Source organism: Octodon degus, unplaced genomic scaffold, assembly GCF_000260255.1.
Source record: "Octodon degus isolate 3935 unplaced genomic scaffold, OctDeg1.0 scaffold00080, whole genome shotgun sequence".
Taxonomy (NCBI): domain Eukaryota; kingdom Metazoa; phylum Chordata; class Mammalia; order Rodentia; family Octodontidae; genus Octodon; species Octodon degus.
In genome coordinates this window covers 977,672-996,557 of record NW_004524656.1, presented here as the reverse complement: position 1 = coordinate 996,557, position 18,886 = coordinate 977,672, and the positions used below count along the sequence as shown (strand labels likewise).

The 18,886-nt window shown below is 37.3% G+C and overlaps 2 protein-coding genes across 2 annotated transcripts; one reads left to right on the top strand and one right to left on the bottom strand.

Moving 5' to 3' along the window:
- Nucleotides 1-1,124: 1,124 nt before the first annotated feature.
- Nucleotides 1,125-2,060, top strand: LOC101571368 (olfactory receptor 10G9). Its single transcript, XM_004636386.1, has one exon. It carries the CDS (start codon nt 1,125-1,127, stop codon nt 2,058-2,060), a length of 936 nt encoding a protein of 311 aa, XP_004636443.1.
- Nucleotides 2,061-11,880: 9,820 nt separating this feature from the next.
- On the bottom strand, nt 11,881-12,816 carry LOC101561150 (olfactory receptor 10G7). The gene has a single exon (XM_004636521.1). It carries the CDS (start codon nt 12,814-12,816, stop codon nt 11,881-11,883), a length of 936 nt encoding a protein of 311 aa, XP_004636578.1.
- Between the last annotated feature and the right edge of the window lie 6,070 nt (nt 12,817-18,886).

Here is an 18,886-nt window from a genome sequence, read left to right as displayed (position 1 = left end):
GTGAAGGCTTCCCCAAGAGCCAAATTTGGAATTTAGAAGTATCTGGAAATAAAAAGATGCTTCACCAGTTTTCTTTCTGTCTAAGATCTAAAAAGGCTATTCTGTACTATTTGTCAAAGAAGCACTGTAGTGTGATTTGCTTTCATTTATTAAGCTGTTGTCATATACCAAGCTCTGTAATAAGTAGATGCATCTTATACAATGCATGAAAATTTAAGTTAGAAAAATGATATTCAGTATGTCAGGTTGCATGTGAGGACAATAGAAAATGTTTAGGATGTACAGTAGACTATTTAAATATTCCCTGCTACCAAAGAATTACATTCTTGGCTAAGTTAACTCATTAAATAGTAGAATGTGGAAGGTAGAATTCCGGACAGCCTCCAAGACACTCACTTCCGGGTGTACAGTCCCTGCATGATTACCTTCTAATAAATGTACATGAAACCTCTGAATATGATGGCATTTCAGTCCCTGGATCGCGTTCCATCATGTAACATTTTGTGGAAGCAATATAGGACTCTGAGAAAGTAGCTGCCATGTTGGAGAAGGCTGGGAGGCTGGGACTTTCTAGAGTCTACGGTGTTCTCTAGAGCCTAGAATGCTTTGTGCTCCTCTGACAACCATCAAGAAAACGGAAACCACAGAAATAACATTACAGGGAGAAGATATTGGCCACTGAGGTCCATATATGTGTAAGAGAGCCCTAATCCGCAAACGATATTGCACCTTTAGCTCATTCCTTATTAAAACCTATATGAATCTGAGCAGGTCCAACTGACTTGAGCTACAGAGAGGATGAGAGTAAATGCGTATGTTTTATATCACTAAATTTGTTGCCATTTATAGTACACCAAAAGAAAGCTAGTGCAATGGCTTTCGCCTATTTTTCTGTAGGTCATCATGTATCTGTCTCTATATGCCTGCATCTCTGTATGTGAAAATGCTGAAATCATTTCATCACCTTTGCTGAATAAGCTCAGCAATAGATGAAGTAAGAACAATTATAAAGATATCTATAATGGATGACACAGTTCTTATGCAGGTGATAGATGGTAATTTTATAATTAAAGGGTAAATGCTGGTGTTCCTTCCACAGGGAAGGTGACTAACTGTGAGATGAAATGTCAAATGCCAGCCTGGTGACGACATTCTTCCTCACAGGCCTTCCACACCCACCGGCCCTGGACACCACACTCTTCAGCCTCTTCCTCCTGATTTATGTGCTCACCGTGCTGGGCAACCTCCTCATCCTGCTGCTCATCAAGGTGGATTCCCACCTCCACATCCCCATGTACTACTTCCTCACCAACCTGTCCTTCATCGACATGTGGTTCTCCACTGTCACAGTGCCCAAAATGTTGATGATTTTGATGTCCCCAAGTGGTGGGGCCATCTCCTTCCACAGTTGCGTGGCCCAGCTCTATTCCTTCCACTTCCTGGGCAGCACCGAGTGTTTCCTCTACACGGTCATGTCCTATGATCGCTACCTGGCCATTAGCTACCCTCTCAGGTACAGCAGCATGATGAGTGGGAGGACCTGTGCCTTCCTGGCCGCTGGCACCTGGCTCAGTGGCTCCATGCACTCTGCTGTGCAGACCACCCTGACCTTCCGTTTGCCCTACTGTGGGCCCCACCAGATCCAGCACTACTTCTGCGATGTTCCGCCCATCCTCAAGCTGGCCTGTGCAGACACCTCGGTCAATGAGATGGTCATCTTCGTGAACATCGGTGTGGTGGCTTCTGGCTGCTTCCTCCTGATAGTGCTGTCCTATGTGTCCATCGTCTGCTCCATCCTGAGGATCCGCACCTCTGAGGGGAGACACAGAGCCTTTCAGACCTGTGCCTCCCACTGCATAGTGGTCCTCTGTTTCTTTGTGCCCTGTGTTTTCATCTACCTGAGGCCCAGCTCCAAGGATGCTGTGGATGGGGTTGTTGCTGTTTTCTACACTGTGGTGACGCCCCTGCTCAACCCTGTTGTGTACACTCTGAGGAACAAGGAGGTGAAGAAAGCTGTGCTGAAGCTCAAAGACAAAGTTGTATGTTTTCAGGCAGAGTAAACACGAGGGAGTGCTGTGCTCATGTTTTCAAAATTAAGAGTACAATTTAGTTGCTCAAATTTTATATCAAAAAGCATTCTCTGTCAAATACTGTTTAAAATTACCAATTCAAAAATATTTCTTCCACAGATTTTCAAAAGGATTTTTAAGACTGGAATTACATATCTTATTTATGCTGGACATTCTGATATACTGGCAAATTACTTCTGGGTTGGTTTTTTTTTTTTAAACTTTTTACTAAAGGCAATTTCTACTTGGATCTCAGATACAGAGGGGTATATAATTCACCTATTTAAGTTGATTATATGTGCTTTCTCCTTATTTTTTGGTCTTTAGTAGAGGAATGCCATGTCACCCTTCTCTAGAGCCAGCTGTGACTGTGCCTACTTGTCAACAGTGCAAGTTGATGGAGGTACTTCCCTCAATTAGCTTTCAGTTGAATCAGGGATTATGGGCAAGTCTGGGTATATGTCTTCATGACAGCAAGCAGCTACCATAGGCCTAAGCTGTAAGATACTGGCTCTGCTGAGGCCTCCATGACTCCAGAGGAAAGTTCCTTCCTAGAACTGGTTACAAAGAAGGTTACTTGTTAACCACAACTTAGATCTGGCTGTTTTGTCCCTTTTCCCAGAATGCTTTGTTCCCTCTTTTATAAGCCTTACTTGCCCAGCCTAGCCACTGGTCTAGCACATCTAGCTTTCTTTCTCCCTTATGACAGTGTCATGAGTACATACCAAGATTCTGGCTGCCTCATGGCCTTCTGCTAACTGGTCATCCCAGATCCCTGCTGTGCTTCTGTTTTGTCATGATCTCTTTCTGTCATGGTGTGCCTTAACACCTGGGAGGAGACTGGGGACACTACAGTGGTCTCCAAAGGACCACTACTCAAACTTGGAATTTCATCATCACTAGGGTGATGGAAAAGAACAACAACAAATATTAGAGGCTGTTTATTCATGGCTGAAGCAAGAAATCAGTTTTTTAACTTTTAGGCGCTCTGTATGCATTAGTGTGGGTGAACGCGTGTTTTGTGATGTCCCAGTATCTAATTCTCCTTGCTAGCACAGGTTGTCCATGTTGAGTCTTCCAACATAGAAACAGTCTTCATTTTCTGAATATCCTTTTATCTCTGCGCAGGACTATGAGTACCAGTACCACTCTCCAAGTGGTAGAGCAAGGACCACTTGGAGAACCTGCGAAACTTTTAGGTTGATCAGTTTCTTTTAGGTTCAGATTCTTTCAGGTTGATGAGTGGGTTTAGGACGAAGTTAGACTCTAATGGTCCTGAGCATTATGTGCATAGAAAATTAAGTGTGTGTGGATATTTCTAGTCTCTGTCATGTATTTTGACCTTGAATTTTCTGCTTTACTCAATTAGATACATATGTTTTGCATAGAGAAGGATAATTCTTGTACAGATACTTTTGACTTATTGTACTGTACAAATATCTCCTTCTAGCACCATCTTGAATCTTGGAAATTCAACAAAGTAGCATGTGCTGTGGTACAGGGACCCCCACATTAGGGAGAGGGACAAGTGGGGTTGTTTATTTAAAACTCAGAAAAGTGAAAATATTATTAGATAAGTTTTAAAATAACAGTTTAAAAAAGGGGAAAGGAAAAAGAATATATATGTATACAAAAGAGAGTTATGATAGACATACAGCTACTTTCTCTTATTTCAATGAGAATAAAAGCTTGTACTAATACTGTTTAGTCAAAATATCATGTCTGCATCTTGTCCTCTGAATAACTACTATGAAGACAATATGCAATGTATTAATTATTATAAACATCCTACTAATCTGTTTTGAAATTGTTTCATTGCTATTTTTTTTCTCATTAAAATGAATAAAATTATAAAAAAAGAAGAGTTCAATATATTTCCTTTGCAAACTAGAAAAATAAGAGTTAGCACATATAAAATATCTCTTTTTTTTTGTGGAAACAGGGATTGAACTCAGGCCTTTGTGCTTGCCAGGGAAGCGCTTATTCCACTGAGCCATCTCTCTGGCCCCATAAAATATCTTAAATGAAACCCTCAATACAGAGTTACACTGGCTGCATAAACGCCATGCTTGTGGGCATCTGCATGTGATGAGACTTCTGGAACTTTTACAACAGCCACACTGAGAGATGTGAGGTATTAGTTTATTGTAGTTTTGTTTGTATTTAATTGATTAATAGTGTTGCACATCTTCTCATGTATTTATTAGTAATATGTGCTTTTTTAGGAATGTCAGTTTGAATAAGTTGTCTGGTTCTTTTTTTTTACTCAAGAACTGATTTTTTTTCCAGTTGAGTCATGAGAATTCTTTACATATCTTGAGTATGAAATCTTTATCAAATGTGTGGTTTGCCAATACTTTGTAACATTTTCTATGTTGCCTTTACATTTTGTGGAATGTTTTGTTGTTGTGAACCAACTTTATGTTTACATTTGCTTTCATTGCAAGTTAGGTAACATTTTTATGGATGTCACAATCTGGTCTCATGTGTACTACTAGTAATACATTATTTTAGTACTGATCATTGCTATTGACAATGTAATCATTTCTCTAGTCATTTAGCTAATTTTGTAACTTGATACTCTATTTACTAATTTTTCAACATATCTAACCATAATAAAATATGTGAAGTAATGAAATAATAGTAAATTAAATTTTTAGAAACAGAACAATATATCTTACTGAATTCATGTTATAGTGCACATTTTGTAAAGATTACCAAAATCCAATCTTTGGAGATAGTACTGAAAGATAAGTAGTGTTATATAAATTTATACAATTACCGATCTTAGAATGTTTGTCACTAAAGTACCTGATGTTAATTTCTACGCTACAATATTTTCACATGATTTTCAGGTTTCTTTTTTCTGTTTTCTTGGGGATGTGGGCAGTTTGTGTCAATGAATATGAATAAGAATTCCAATAACAATGTACATATTTTCTATAGGTAACTGTATTTTATGTCACTATAAGAATTCTTTTTTTTTTTTTAAATTTATTTATGTGTGTGTGTGTGTGTGTGTGTGTGTGTGTGTGTATGTGGCCAGCTCAGCCCACCAGGGGGCGGGGCTGGCTGGCATGTGGTGCTGGGGGATTGAACCGCGGTCCCTGTGCTTTGCCAAGCTTGTTCTAAGTAGGTGCTTTAGACCACTGAGCCATCTCACCAGCCCTATAAGAATTCTTAAACTACATTTCAATGTTTTGGGTTGAGTCCAGAATAATTTTCTTTGCTTGAAGTTTCCATTTGGAAACAAGGCTATTTCACCAAACTCCCTATATCTTTTTGAGAATTATTTTCCTTGTGTTTAGCTCTATAATTTCTCTTATGTGTTGTGACTGGATCAGTAAGAGAGGTGCTGGATCTGGAGCCTCTGTATCCTCCTCCCTCAGACCTGTCTTCTTCACCTCGTGGAAATGACAGTAAGAGGAAAAAAATTGGAAAAAAATGAGAGAGCAGAATGGCTCAAATAGAAATTCCTGAAAACAAAACAAAACAAAACAAAAGGTTATTTTAATTTTGAATAAAAAATAACTTATCAAATAATAATTAGGAAGACCTCACTTGGGAAGTGCTTAATTATATTATTATCAAGCTTTAACAGCTACCAGCACTGTTTTTTTTTTTTTTTTTTTGCTCCGAATGCCTTCAGGGCAGGTTTGTCTGGCTTGAGTTGTGGGGATCGAACCACAACAACCTGAGCCTGACTGTTTTGTTGAAGCAGCCACTTAAAGAACTGCACTGAGGAGCAGGCCTCCAGTACTGTTTTTAAAAAGCAAACCTTTTAAACAGAATAAGAAACCCAGAAAGTGCTACTTGCATCCCGAATCAGTACGAAAACTTCACTAATCTTTCTTCTCCTTACACCGTATTTTGGTCTATTGTCTTGGTTTTGTCTTTTTCCTGAATTAGTGGTTCTGGAGCACTGTTGTCCTCAGAGGCTCATTACTGGTTGTTGACATTTCCCTGCTAATGTGTCCCTGGCATGTGTTGGGCGTCGCGTGATATATTTGACTGAGTCCCTGAAGCTACAATTTCTGAGTTAGCTAGTAGTAAAAGTTGTTTTTAATTATAAGAACTAAATGCTGTAGCTATAGCTTAGGAATTACCTGGTTCAAATTCTAAAGTAGTAGTTTGGTCTTCATAATGACTCTAGTGTTGACACTTGTTTATGAGTTCAGCCCTGTTTTCTCAGGAATCAATAACTTTCATCATTTTAATGCAGTGAATACTAAATTTTGTTCTTAGAAGACACAGAGCTCAAGGAGAATATTTGTGTCCAAGAGCCACAGAGTACAAAAGGAAACTGATTGTATTTACAGTGCAATAAACACGCAGACCTCACATATAAGGTGCTATAGTAAATACTATGATCTAACACAGATTAGGTGGAAGAATTAATCACTAAATGCACATGAACAGAAATGCATGAGCAAATAAAAAAGCAAGTTCTAATTTTGTAATTTGTAATGGTTCATGCACAAGAGATGAGTAACAATCTTCATTACAGTTCATAACCTTTGCAGCGTAGTGTGTAAGTCAGAGCTTCTTTTTCACTATGCCAAATAGTACTGCATTTTGAAGCTTTTCATCCTCATAAGAAAAACAAGTGGGCATCACACACCAAAACCAAACTAATTTTTTTTCTGTTATAACCTCAGTGGTCACACTGCACATATATGTTGTCAAGGCTTTGTACTAACTGGACATACTAGCAAAGGGGCCATCCTGCCTCATTTCTTTAGGTGAAGAAGAGGGAGTGCTGCTAACTGGACTAAAGTGTTAACTCAAATGTTTGCAGCATGATTCAACTTTTCTCACATGGTGGGCAAAGTTGTTAAAATGAAAGGATGTTCTATCCCCATTCTTTATAGAACAGAACATTTTCAAAATGGTTGTTATCTGGTTTTAAAGTCATCACTGGACAGAAGATTTTCATTTCACAGACTTTATTTTCACATTTTGCATACCCATAGTGTCAAAGGCAGCCAGGGTGAATGACTATTAGATCAAAGACATTTGTGAAGCTGCAAAGATTCTGCATGATGTTCTCCACTCAATTCATCCAGTGTCAGCTGATGTGGAATTTTGAAACTGTGGTTGAAATTTGTGTCATAACAAATCTGGACTGGTCAGCTACCCTAAAGACAGTGTATAAATGGAAGGTGAGAACCCATGTGGTGAAGCATTAATGAAAGCAACTGATTGAACTTTCTCTTATTCCTCTAAAGTGGTGTAGAGTATTGCAAAGCATTAATGAAGTGCACCAAGTCATTCACAGGTAAGAAAAACTCTGAAAGTCAACACAGAAGAACATCGTAATAGGCAGAAGGCTGTATTCAATGGTATGGACAGAGGCTCTGCTAAGGGCTGCTCAGTGTGAACATTGAAAAGCAGGGAGTACTGAGATGCTTTCGCTGATGTTCATAGATGCTTCTGTATTGATTGCACAATTTCTTCACATTGTAGGTGTCCATCCACACAGCACCCACAACTTTCTGATGAACTGAGGTTTTTTGACAAATGGAACAAATCCCGAACCCATGAAACCATTCTTCATTTCTTTTATAGTGCTTTTGTTTTTAGTATTTCTTTTGGGTTCTATTAGAAAGATTCAATCTTTGCTTCAGGTATTGATATGTTCTTTCACATTGCCAACAATTTTTATTCAGGTTCTTAGCATATTAATCATAGTTATTTTAAATTTCCTATCTGATAATTCTGAGTGATATCTGTGGATTATATTATAAGGTCAGGGCTCTGTAGAAGGGGAAGAGCTATCCAAGGAGACTCATTACGTCTTGTAGCTAATCCTGGCTGAAAAGAATTAAAAAACTTTATTAGAAAATTTCCCTGTGAAACTGGTCAAGGATGGGGGTGAAGAAATAGAAATTTTATTTTATTTTATTTTATTTTATTTTATTTTATTTTATTTATTTTTTTTCTTTTCAAAGTTTTATTGATAAACATATAGCAATGAGACAGTTTCAAATCAAATCGAAAGTACAGTTTCAACAAATAACACACTGCATATATTCTTCTTAGTGGTTAATTGCTGTACAAGATGCAGACTTGTGATCCTACTTACAAACACGATTAGAAAAAATCATTCTATTCATTAAGAGAATGCAACTATATATCTATCCCAACCACTTTGAATACACAGATACAAAATGGACATTCATAGTTATACCCCAATTTTTTTTAAGTTCCGTTGTTGAATATTATAGGTGTGTAAACTCAGCAAAATAATCTAAAAGAGTACAGAAGCCCATAATAGCATTGGCTCTTCTGTTTAATTGGCAATGTCAGAAATTATTGACGTGAGTCCCCCACAGCTCAACATAACAACATGGCTTTACTTCCTATATTTCATCTTCCTACTTTTCTACTGGATGGTTAAGACCAAGGTAAAGCAGAACCTATGCAACAAGAGTTGTAGCTTTTTGGTTTGAGAAGGTCAGTGAAATGCCCTCAGGATTTATCCTGAGATCCTGTACCTCAGATTGTAGAACCTTTGTCAGTGCAGCCATGTGGATGAGTCACGGCCATTGCTTGGCCAATGTGCTCTCTGTGAAAGCCTGAGAGAGTGTCTTCTCCTCATGTGACTCTCCTTAGGCACACTCCACATCATCGATCAATTTCCTCTTTGGCCCCATAACCTTCTTGATCAGAAAATCTGGGACACTACCGAGGTACATGACATTACAGTACAAGTTCTCATATGTCCTGAGTCTTAATTGACCTTAGAAGGGTAGGGCCAAAATATTGGCTTTCCTTGTAGCCCTCCTTTTTCTCTAATTTTGGTCTGCAAACTTAGGTTGTTAACCATCCAGAAGACAAGCTTATTGTTATTATCAAACGATTTACGTTATCAAGCTTAACCTCACTATTTCACTACATTTCAAACATCTTAGGCATAATAAGGAACAGGTATTTTTCATCAAGTATTGATATGTTGAACCTTAAAGAAATAGAAATTTTAGATAAAGACAGACACCAAATGGCCTTGGGACTTGCACTAAGAGACCAGAAAAAGAGTTGACAGGCAGGACACAGAGAAATCCAAATACACAAATGATAATTCACCCCCATCTTCAATAGATATAGAGGTGGTAGGCTGACTAAGGAGTGTGTATTCTCACCTGTGTACTAATATACACATGCACATGCACATATGTATAAATATATGTACATGGATATTTACTCTAGGGTCATTGTATTATTCACTCTATGTCATTACAGAGTACAGATGATACCCACATGTCCCTACTAACTCTCAGCTCACCATGAACAAGGTACCCCCTTGCCAACTAGCCACCCATCCCAAAGATAAGGCCTCCAAAGTAGGTCAAGGACAAAAAAATAGAAATAAGCTGCATGTAGATCACAGGGAGAAATGACCCTAGGCAGAAGTGTTTGGAAGCCAACCCAGCTATGGCAAGTTTGGGGGAGGAATCTCTGACCCCCTAAAAAGGTAACCAGAAACAAAGGCCTAGAGGCTCCCCATCTATCTACAGCCTCCTGCCCTGGTTCTTAGGGTAGCTATGCATCTTCTCTTTTCCTCCACTTCCTTTTCTTCTTTACAGATAAAGTTTGTTCTTTTCATTAAACATTGTCCCTCTGATTTTTTATTGTGATGGAGTTTATGAGTCCAGCAAACTTCTTGGACCAAAAACAGTAGTGCACATCTGGAGCCAGATGTCACAATAGTAACTTCATCAAAATCTCAGCTGAGATATCACACTATCACTTTGCAAATTTTAACTACAAATGGTTGAAAAAGATGATTATTTATTGCAGTCTCATGTATTTCTACAACTATTTTAATAATTTTGTGGTTAAATACGAGCATGGGCTTTTGCCTTAGATGTCATCATTAAAGTTTTAAACTGTTTTCAATATGATTTTGTGTAATATGCATTACTTTTATAATTTTTCATTTTAAAGAGAAAAAACAAAAACTAGAATGAATAAAAACAAAGAGAAAGACAAAGCAGGACAACAATGTGCGACATAACAACTGCAGTTGAATACCTTCCCTCTTGATCTTTTAAATTTATACTGTGTTTAATGTCTTCTTATCTCTTTAAAATATATTAAGAATAAAAGGCAAAAAGGACAAGTGAAAAATTAAAGTTTATTGAAAGGAAGTACGAAAGTTTAATTGTTTGGTCAATTTTGCATATGTACATCTGGTATTCTAAGCAACAAATTTGACAATAACAATATGTAATATAATGGCCATTGCTGATATCCCCTTCTTGTTCTGAAATACATATTACAGTGCATGAAATCTTCCGGCACATTTCCAGTTCAAGCCTAGAATGAATTTTGGACAACTATTACAACAATGTACCTTGAATCATGCCAGGTTTGTTTCACTCCCCTGCGAGACAGTGAGCTTGCTGAAGACAAAAGCTTGCTATTCTTTTGCAGGTACTTTTTATCCTGTGACTCAGTGAATGCACCATGCCACTTATGTTATTATGAATTAGATAAAATAATGTGATGTTACCAGGAACTGGAAATAATAGAAGTAAACTTAATGGGCAAGTCATTTTGGCCTATATTTACATCAACTTTCTCTTTTGTAAAATGAATTAGAGTATATAACTAGCCCTTGTTAGTCTAGATTACTGGTGTAAACACACATAAATAGCTTTGTACATGTAGAACTGCTTAATCATTCATGTGGGCCTCTTACTGTAGCAAGTGTGATTTTTTTTCTCAGTAGAGTTTCACAGCTCACTTTGAGCAAGATATAGCAAATTGGCAGAATGGATGTTCTTACTCAAACATCTCTTGAGTATAGCTGGTGCAAGTATGAAGAGTTGGTTCTTTAGTATTAATTTTGTATTATTTTTCCAATTTTCTCTTCTTGCTTTTCTAGGGAGAACTGGCATGTGTGGTAGTGAAAAGGTACATGAGCATTTAAATGAAGCATTTATATTTAGATAAATGTTATTACACATTTAATACATGCACATATCTGGATGACTGATTATGAGGCTCAGGGCCTGAACCTTCCTGTCATTCATAGTGCCCAATGTTGATTTCAAACTGTAAGTCAAGCTACATAGAGAGCTCAGCAGCATAAGCGCCTGCCTGGGAAACCCAGTCCTGAGTTTAGTTCCAAAATAATTCATAAACTTCAAGTCAAACAAAATGTGACTTATAGGCAAAGTATAATTGTGTGGGAACTGTTGCCTTGTAATTTTTTATAAATTAGAACATATTCTCAATATGTTTACAGTGTATTTATATCTCTAAGATTATTCTATTATTTTCATTTAAAAATATCTATTATGAACATAATTTATATTAGGTCATGAAGATCAATTAGGAATCAAACTTCATTTTAGCTAGTGTTTCTAAAGTGAAAGTGGCATCACACAGATAATGTATTACATAATGAATTGTGAATAGTATGAGTTTTTCGTTAATATAAAAAGTATAAAACGGGAAATTTTTCCCAAAGCTTTTAAATAGATGGATTACAACAAGCTATAACAATATTGTAAGTGTTGGGAAGGAATTTACACAGATGGTAAAATTATTTTTAAATGATTTATATAGTGGAACATGAAAACAAGAATGAACTTTTGTCCTTATTCATATTACCATCATTTAATGAGTGTTTTATCTGGGATTATGACAAACGATATGCAAGAAAAATTTATACTGTATGGAGCATTACAATAAAAATCAAGATTGGACATTTTAAATATTCCTTTTAGGCATCATGTTCATGTTGGAGGTGTCATTTAATTACAAATTGAAAAAATAATTAGGTGTATCTGCTCCTTCTTGATTATTTACCCGGAGTAAATGCTGACCCAATTTTCAGTTTCAGTAGAGCTTTCTTCACCTCTTTGTTCCTCAAGGTGTACACAACAGGGTTGAGCAGGGGCGTCAGCACAGTGTAGAAAACAGCAACAACCCCATCCACAGCATCCTTGGAGCTGGGCCTCAGGTAGATGAAAACACCAGGGCCAAAGAAACAAAGGACCACTATGCAGTGGGAGGCACAGGTCTGAAAGGCTCTGTGTCTCCCCTCAGAGGTGCGGATCCTCAGGATGGAGCAGACGATGGACACATAGGACAGCACTATCAGGAGGAAGCAGCCAGAAGCCACCACACCGATGTTCACGAAGATGACCATCTCATTGACCGAGGTGTCTGCACAGGCCAGCTTGAGGATGGGCGGAACATCGCAGAAGTAGTGCTGGATCTGGTGGGGCCCACAGTAGGGCAAACGGAAGGTCAGGGTGGTCTGCACAGCAGAGTGCAGGGAGCCACTGAGCCAGGTGCCAGCGGCCAGGAAGGCACAGGTTCTTCCACTCATCATGCTGCTGTACCTGAGAGGGTAGCTGATGGCCAGGTAGCGATCATAGGACATGACCGTGTAGAGGAAACACTCGGTGCTGCCCAGGAAGTGGAAGGAATAGAGCTGGGCCACGCAACTGTGGAAGGAGATGGCCCCACCACTTGGGGACATCAAAGTCATCAACATTTTGGGCACTGTGACAGTGGAGAACCACATGTCGATGAAGGACAGGTTGGTGAGGAAGTAGTACATGGGGATGTGGAGGTGGGAATCCACCTTGATGAGCAGCAGGATGAGGAGGTTGCCGAGCACGGTGAGCATATAAATCAGGAGGAAGAGGCTGAAGAGTGTGGTGTCCAGGGCTGGTGGGTGTGGAAGGCCTGTGAGGAAGAATGTCCTCACCAGGCTCATGTTGGACATCATTTCTCATATGCCAGGATCTGTCCTCCAGTTGGGTAGACAAATCTGAATTTTTCAGAGAATATGTGTCATATGAATTTGGACACTATACTGTTTCTGGTGGAGAATCCAAAATTTAAAACATTTCATGTCTTCTCTATGGCCTCTACCTTCACAGGGAGGCTTGCAGAAGAGTGACTTCTTCACTTCTGCTTCGAAGATAGCCCAGTGGAAAAGGCAAATGAATGCATAGGAAATCCCTTAAAATATAAAAAGAGAATAAAATTTTAAATTATGTTTTCTGAAGAATTAGGAAAAACATGCACATTGTAATAATTATCTAATGTTCGCAGGATTCTCCTTCCACCAGCACTTTATTAAGGCATCTTTCATTTTGTCTCTTTCTAATACACTGAGAGAAACACACACACACACACACACACACACACACACACACACACACACACATTCTCTTTTCAGTTACATTTCTGAAATAATCTTGGTCTCTCCTTTATGGCTGAGGATTAAGTTCACTACTGCAGTTCTCTACTAATAATGTAGCCAGATTCCCATTTCTCTCTCACCCAGACCCCACATTCCTGGTCATATGAAAACCCAGAAACTAAACTAATGCATGGATAGTCAGGGTGCCATTTCTTTCCCAAACTTTTCTTCTCTTATTTATAGTCATTATCGATACATTTTTATTACTTCTTTCTACAAGATTTTAAGAATCATGGTTTGGGGCTGGAGAGATAGCTTGGTGGTCGAGGCACCTGCCTGGCAAGTGCAAGTACCCAGGTTGGATCTCCAGTACCACATACCATGCCAACCCAGAACCCCATGTGTACCATGCCTGCTATCGAAACCGGGTGTAGAGGTGCACACCTTTAATGCCAGCACTGGGGAGGTTGAGACAGGAGTATCACTATGACTCTGAGCTGTGTAGCAAGATGCTATATTAAATAATTAATAAATAAGTAAATAAATATAGAAATAAATAAGAAGTGCCTCATTTCCTCTTTAAAGCATAACCAAATCATCTCATGTTGTATTTGGAGAAACTGGAGAAAAATTAGATCTGCTTAAGTAATGCAAATTAATAAATTCTACCTCTATTGTTTATGTTTCAGAGCTGAATTTTTTATTTTGATGTACTTGTTTTGAAACAAAAATAATTGCCCTTTAAACATTGAACTTCAGCAGATAGTCCAAAGTTGTGTTTATTATTTTCTTATATCTATTATGTAGAGTTGAAAATAAATTTTCTTCTTCAAAGAGTAAACTGTTTGTCCTAGAATTTTTATATTAAAAGAGAAAAGGTATAAAAAGTATGAAGGACTGTAGGGAAATATGATTAGACTTGTCCAACAAAAAAGAAACTTTTTGTTAATTTCTTAAATAGTCCTGTTAGAGAGTTCATTTACATCCAGCTTCATTTTTGGGTCTCCGACAGAAACAGACTTTTCTATTGTGGGACTCAGCAGAACTGAGCTCGGCCCTGAGGTGTGTGTGTGTGTGTGTGTGTGTGTGTGTGTGTGTGTGTGTAATAAAAAAATAAAATCAATTTTAATTTAAAGAAAAAATGAGTAGACTTTGCCTGCAAGAATAGAGTAAACCAACTCCTGAAAAACACTTCAGGTACATGTTTAGTGGAAAGCTAAGCGAAAAACAAAAATGATACTTAGTTTAACACATTGTATAGTTTTGGGAAATCAACTCATTTCATGGATGAATAGATCCCCTGGTTATTTGTCAGTATCACTGTGTGTGGAGCCATGCCCTCTGAATGTCTCACGCAACTGAATGCCAAATGTTGTCACATGGGACAAAGTCTCTGTCAGCCACGTCTTAGTGGAGTTGCAACTCGCACAGTAACATCTCCCAAGACAAACATCACTGGGATATCATTTTGTTCATTTGTATATTTCTTCATGTGTCTTCTTCGGTTCCTGTAGTGGTCATAGTTTCTTCTACATCTCCCAGTGTCATTGTTACATGCTGCTCGTATGCTTGTAATCTTCCTCGAAGCTCTCTGTCATCCCTCATTTTCACGTAGGTTCGCTCATTCATGCTGAGTCTGATGAGACCCGGCAGCTCCTCCACGGTGTAGGTGGTTTGTTTCTGATGCACATTGTCCACTCTTTTTCAAATCCTGCACCCTTATGGTTTTGCAGAATTTACAGTCTTTTACAAAACTATGCACTGTCATACTCTAAGTCAGGCCAAAGGCCATCTAACTCAAAGTTAAAGAAGAATGAACAGATCTAAGATGTCCAAATGTCCAGAAAAATTAGCCGTGCTTAAAGAATAAAGATAATTTAACTGCATCTTTGATGTTTGTGTTTCAGAAAATAAGGGTAACATGCTTGTTATAAATTAAACCCAATTGTACCCCTGAAATGGATATTAAATAATAGTGTGAGAAGAGTATTGTAATCATCCCAGCGTCCAACAAAGATCAATGCTACAGTTTTTCCAATTTTTGCTACTTACCAATTTTATAAATAAGTTCTAAATCATAAAGCTGAATTCAAGATTTAAAGAAACTTCCAATTCTTGGTGAGCAGCATGATTCTTTTTCTTGCATGGTGTAAAGCATAGAATAAAATTCTACAGAAACAAATATTTTATGTAGAGTTTAAAATTAGCTTGATGTCTTGGGAGGTATTGCCTTGGCTCTAGATTTCTCATTAATGTTTTGACATTATGGTGAATATTCAGATTTTTTCCAACATACTTCTTAAAATTGGTTCTGCTTTGATCAATCACTGTTCCATTAGCTATCTTATTTAGCCAAAAAATTATTCCCAAGTAAGTAAGAAAAAAAAGAGACACTCTGATTAGAAGATTTCATCTGTACAGAGTATTTTTTATGATGTCTTTCTGGAATTCCAAATTATAAGATATGGGCTTTCATCCCCAAAGAGATAATTATCTGGTGAGCTTTTCCTTTGATGAGTCTCCAACTACCCGGTGATTTTTGGCCCATCACAACAAAGTTCTCAGAATCTGCTGAGCTCCAGAGGTAATCAGAATGCTATTTATTATAGATAAATATCCTAACTAATTAAGCCTCCTCCCTCCAGGGCTTGGCTGATTTGTACTATGCAGCTTTCTGTCTAAGAATGGGTGTTATCTCAGCTCATCTCACTGAGGTTCCCTCTCTTCTGAGACTTCTGCCTTTTTGACTTCTATTCTCTCAGATTAGACTCTATTTATATTTGCATTTTCCTCAGAAGTTATTTTGTTTTTATTGTTTTCTTATTTTAGTATGACTGAATGTGACTAAAATGTGAGAAGGTATATATATATATTTTTTTTTCTCAAATTAATATATGTCTTAGGTGCCAGGAAATCATTTTATGAAAACAAAACCAAAAAATGATCTGATATAGTAGAATCGCTTTGGCATTGTTTTGGGGAATGAAAATTGTAGCACCGTACACCTTTTGTGCTAATGGAGATATTTTTACTTATATACGGAAAACAAAGCTCACTTGAATAAGTGCTGAAAAACTAAAGCCTCCTGAATTAATACTTCTGCCAGTAATCTATCACAACATCTGATTATCTGACATTGGGTATTCATTTATATCAAGTTATATTTAAGCAAGGTAAATAATGAAAGCCTTATTTTAATAATTTTTTGCAATTTATGACTACTTAATAGAGCTCAAAATCCTTTTACTAAATACATGCTATTAATTATTTTTTTTGTACTGGGAATTAAATCCAGGACCTTCACACTAATCTACAACTCCAGTCATTTTATTTTATTTTATTTTATTTTATTTTATTTTATTTTATTTTGTGGAACCGGGGATTGAACTCGGGCCCTTGCGCTTGCCAGGCAAGTGCTTATTCCACTGAGCCATCTCCCCGGCCCCTCATTTTATTTTATTTTGATCTTTGAGACAGTCTTGCTGAATCTATAAGTTACCCAAATGGAATTCAAACTTGCTGTCCTCCTGCTTTAGACACCGAGAGTGTTAGATTATTGAGCTGTATCACCATACCCAGATTCATGCTATTAATTTTATTAATTTATACATTCATTTACTTCCTTTTTGTATCATAATTAATACTATTATCTTCCATTTATTTAGGTATGAATTTATGTTCTCTCTCTCTCTCTCTCTCTCTCTCTCTCTCTCTCTCTCTCTCGCTCTCTCTCAGCAGTACTGGGGATTGAACTCAGGACCTTGCACTTGCCAAACAAGCGCTTATTCTACAAAGCTGTCTTTCCAGCCCTGAATTTGTCTTCTCTGTATAAAATCTTAACATTTTCTTTTCCTAAGTAAACATATTCTAACTTTATGGTCTTTCTCTTGGGAGATAAAGAAAATAATACTGCTGCCTATCTATGCATCGTTCACATATTAATTAGATCTCTTACAAGTATTGAAAAACTTAATAATTTTCTATAAAGAGATAAAGTCACCCTTTACTTGCTCTGGAAACAAGAAAGAAATAATCCTTTATTTTGGTTTCAGTCATTAAAGCCCATGGGGATTCTATATTCCTTGCAATCCACAGCATCCAAAATCATTAAAAATTCTTTCTTGATAGTCAAAAGGCCCCTTTGGTTCTAGATGAGTCCTTTGTTACTTTGAGACTGAAGGGGGTGGGAATCCCATGCACTTTTACCTGGTACCTACATGCATCCCAGAATGTCAGAATAAGTCTAATCCTTGCTATTGTAGCATGGTTCAGAACAATCTCTATTTTTTAAAAAAATAATTTTATTGAGAATCAAATAGCAATGAGAAAGTTTCAAAACTGATTACTATTACAGTTACAATAATTAATACATTGCATATTGTTGTCTTAGTGGTTATTCATTGTACAAGATGCAGACATGATATCCTGTCCAAAACATTATTAGGACAAAACTCTCTATTCACTGAATTAAGAGAATGCAGCTGTATATCTATCCTATTTTGAATATACAGATACAAAATGGTTGTTAATTTGTATCCCCCTTTTTTGTTTAGTTTTGTCAGAGAAAGGTACTCCACTGTCATTTAAATATTGTAGGTGCATAAATTCAGCAAAGTATTCCAATATAGTCCAGTAGTCCAATATAGTAGTGGGTTTTCTTTAAGATTGGCAATGATAGAAGTTGTTGACTTAAGCCTTTTACAGATCAGCATATTAATATGTCTTTACTTTTTATACTTTGTCCTTACACTTTTCTGCTGGATGATTAAGATCAAGATGAAGCAAGACCCATATAATAAGAAATGTCACTTTTGTATCTGATAAGGTCAGTCAAATCTCCTCAGGATTTATCCTGAAACCCTATCCGTGAAAGCCTGAGAGAATGTTTTCTCTTCATGTGACTCTCCTTAGGCACACTCTACATTGACAATCACTTTCCGCTGTGGCCCCATAATCTCCTTGCTCAGAAAATTTGGGACACAACTGAGTTACATGATATTACAGTACATGTTCTCCTAAGTCCTGAGTCTTCACTGACCTTGAAAGGCTAGGGCCAAAATGTTGGCTGTCCTTTCAGCCCTTCTTTTTCTCTGATTTTTGGTCTGCAAACTTTTGGTTGTTAACCCTCTGGAAGAGAAGCTTATTGTTATTACCCTACAACATAGGCAGTTGAGTTTAACCTCATTATCTGTCTGAATATCAAGCATCTTAGTAGGGCCTTAATGGAAAATAACTGTTCCATGTTATACTTAAGGTTCTAGTATTTGAGGAAAGTATCGAACACTTTAAGACTCATTTCCCATCACTGCAATCATATTTCAATCTTCTTTAAACTTCTTTATTAAATTATTTTTTGTTTAGGATTACTTCATATGCTGAGGACACCTTATGCATCATACATTTGTGCACATACTCTCCTGACTTAATTTACTTTAATACACTCTGAATAAGATTAACAGGTAATTTATATTTTTCTTTATTTTCTACCATTTTCATGGTATCTTCCCCAAATATTCCATTCTGTGGCAATACTTTCTTCTATTAGCTAATGGTTTTAGTTGAATAAAGCAATCATTTTGTCATTACTAAATACAAACTGTAACTCTTTTTTTCTCAGCCTTCCCAGTAGCTGGAATCACAGGTTTTT

Bases quoted from the DNA above. Each gene is read 5' to 3' on its own strand.
- LOC101561150 (XM_004636521.1), bottom strand. From the start codon at position 12,816: ATGTCCAACATGAGCCTGGTGAGGACATTCTTCCTCACAGGCCTTCCA.
- LOC101571368 (XM_004636386.1), top strand. From the start codon at position 1,125: ATGTCAAATGCCAGCCTGGTGACGACATTCTTCCTCACAGGCCTTCCA.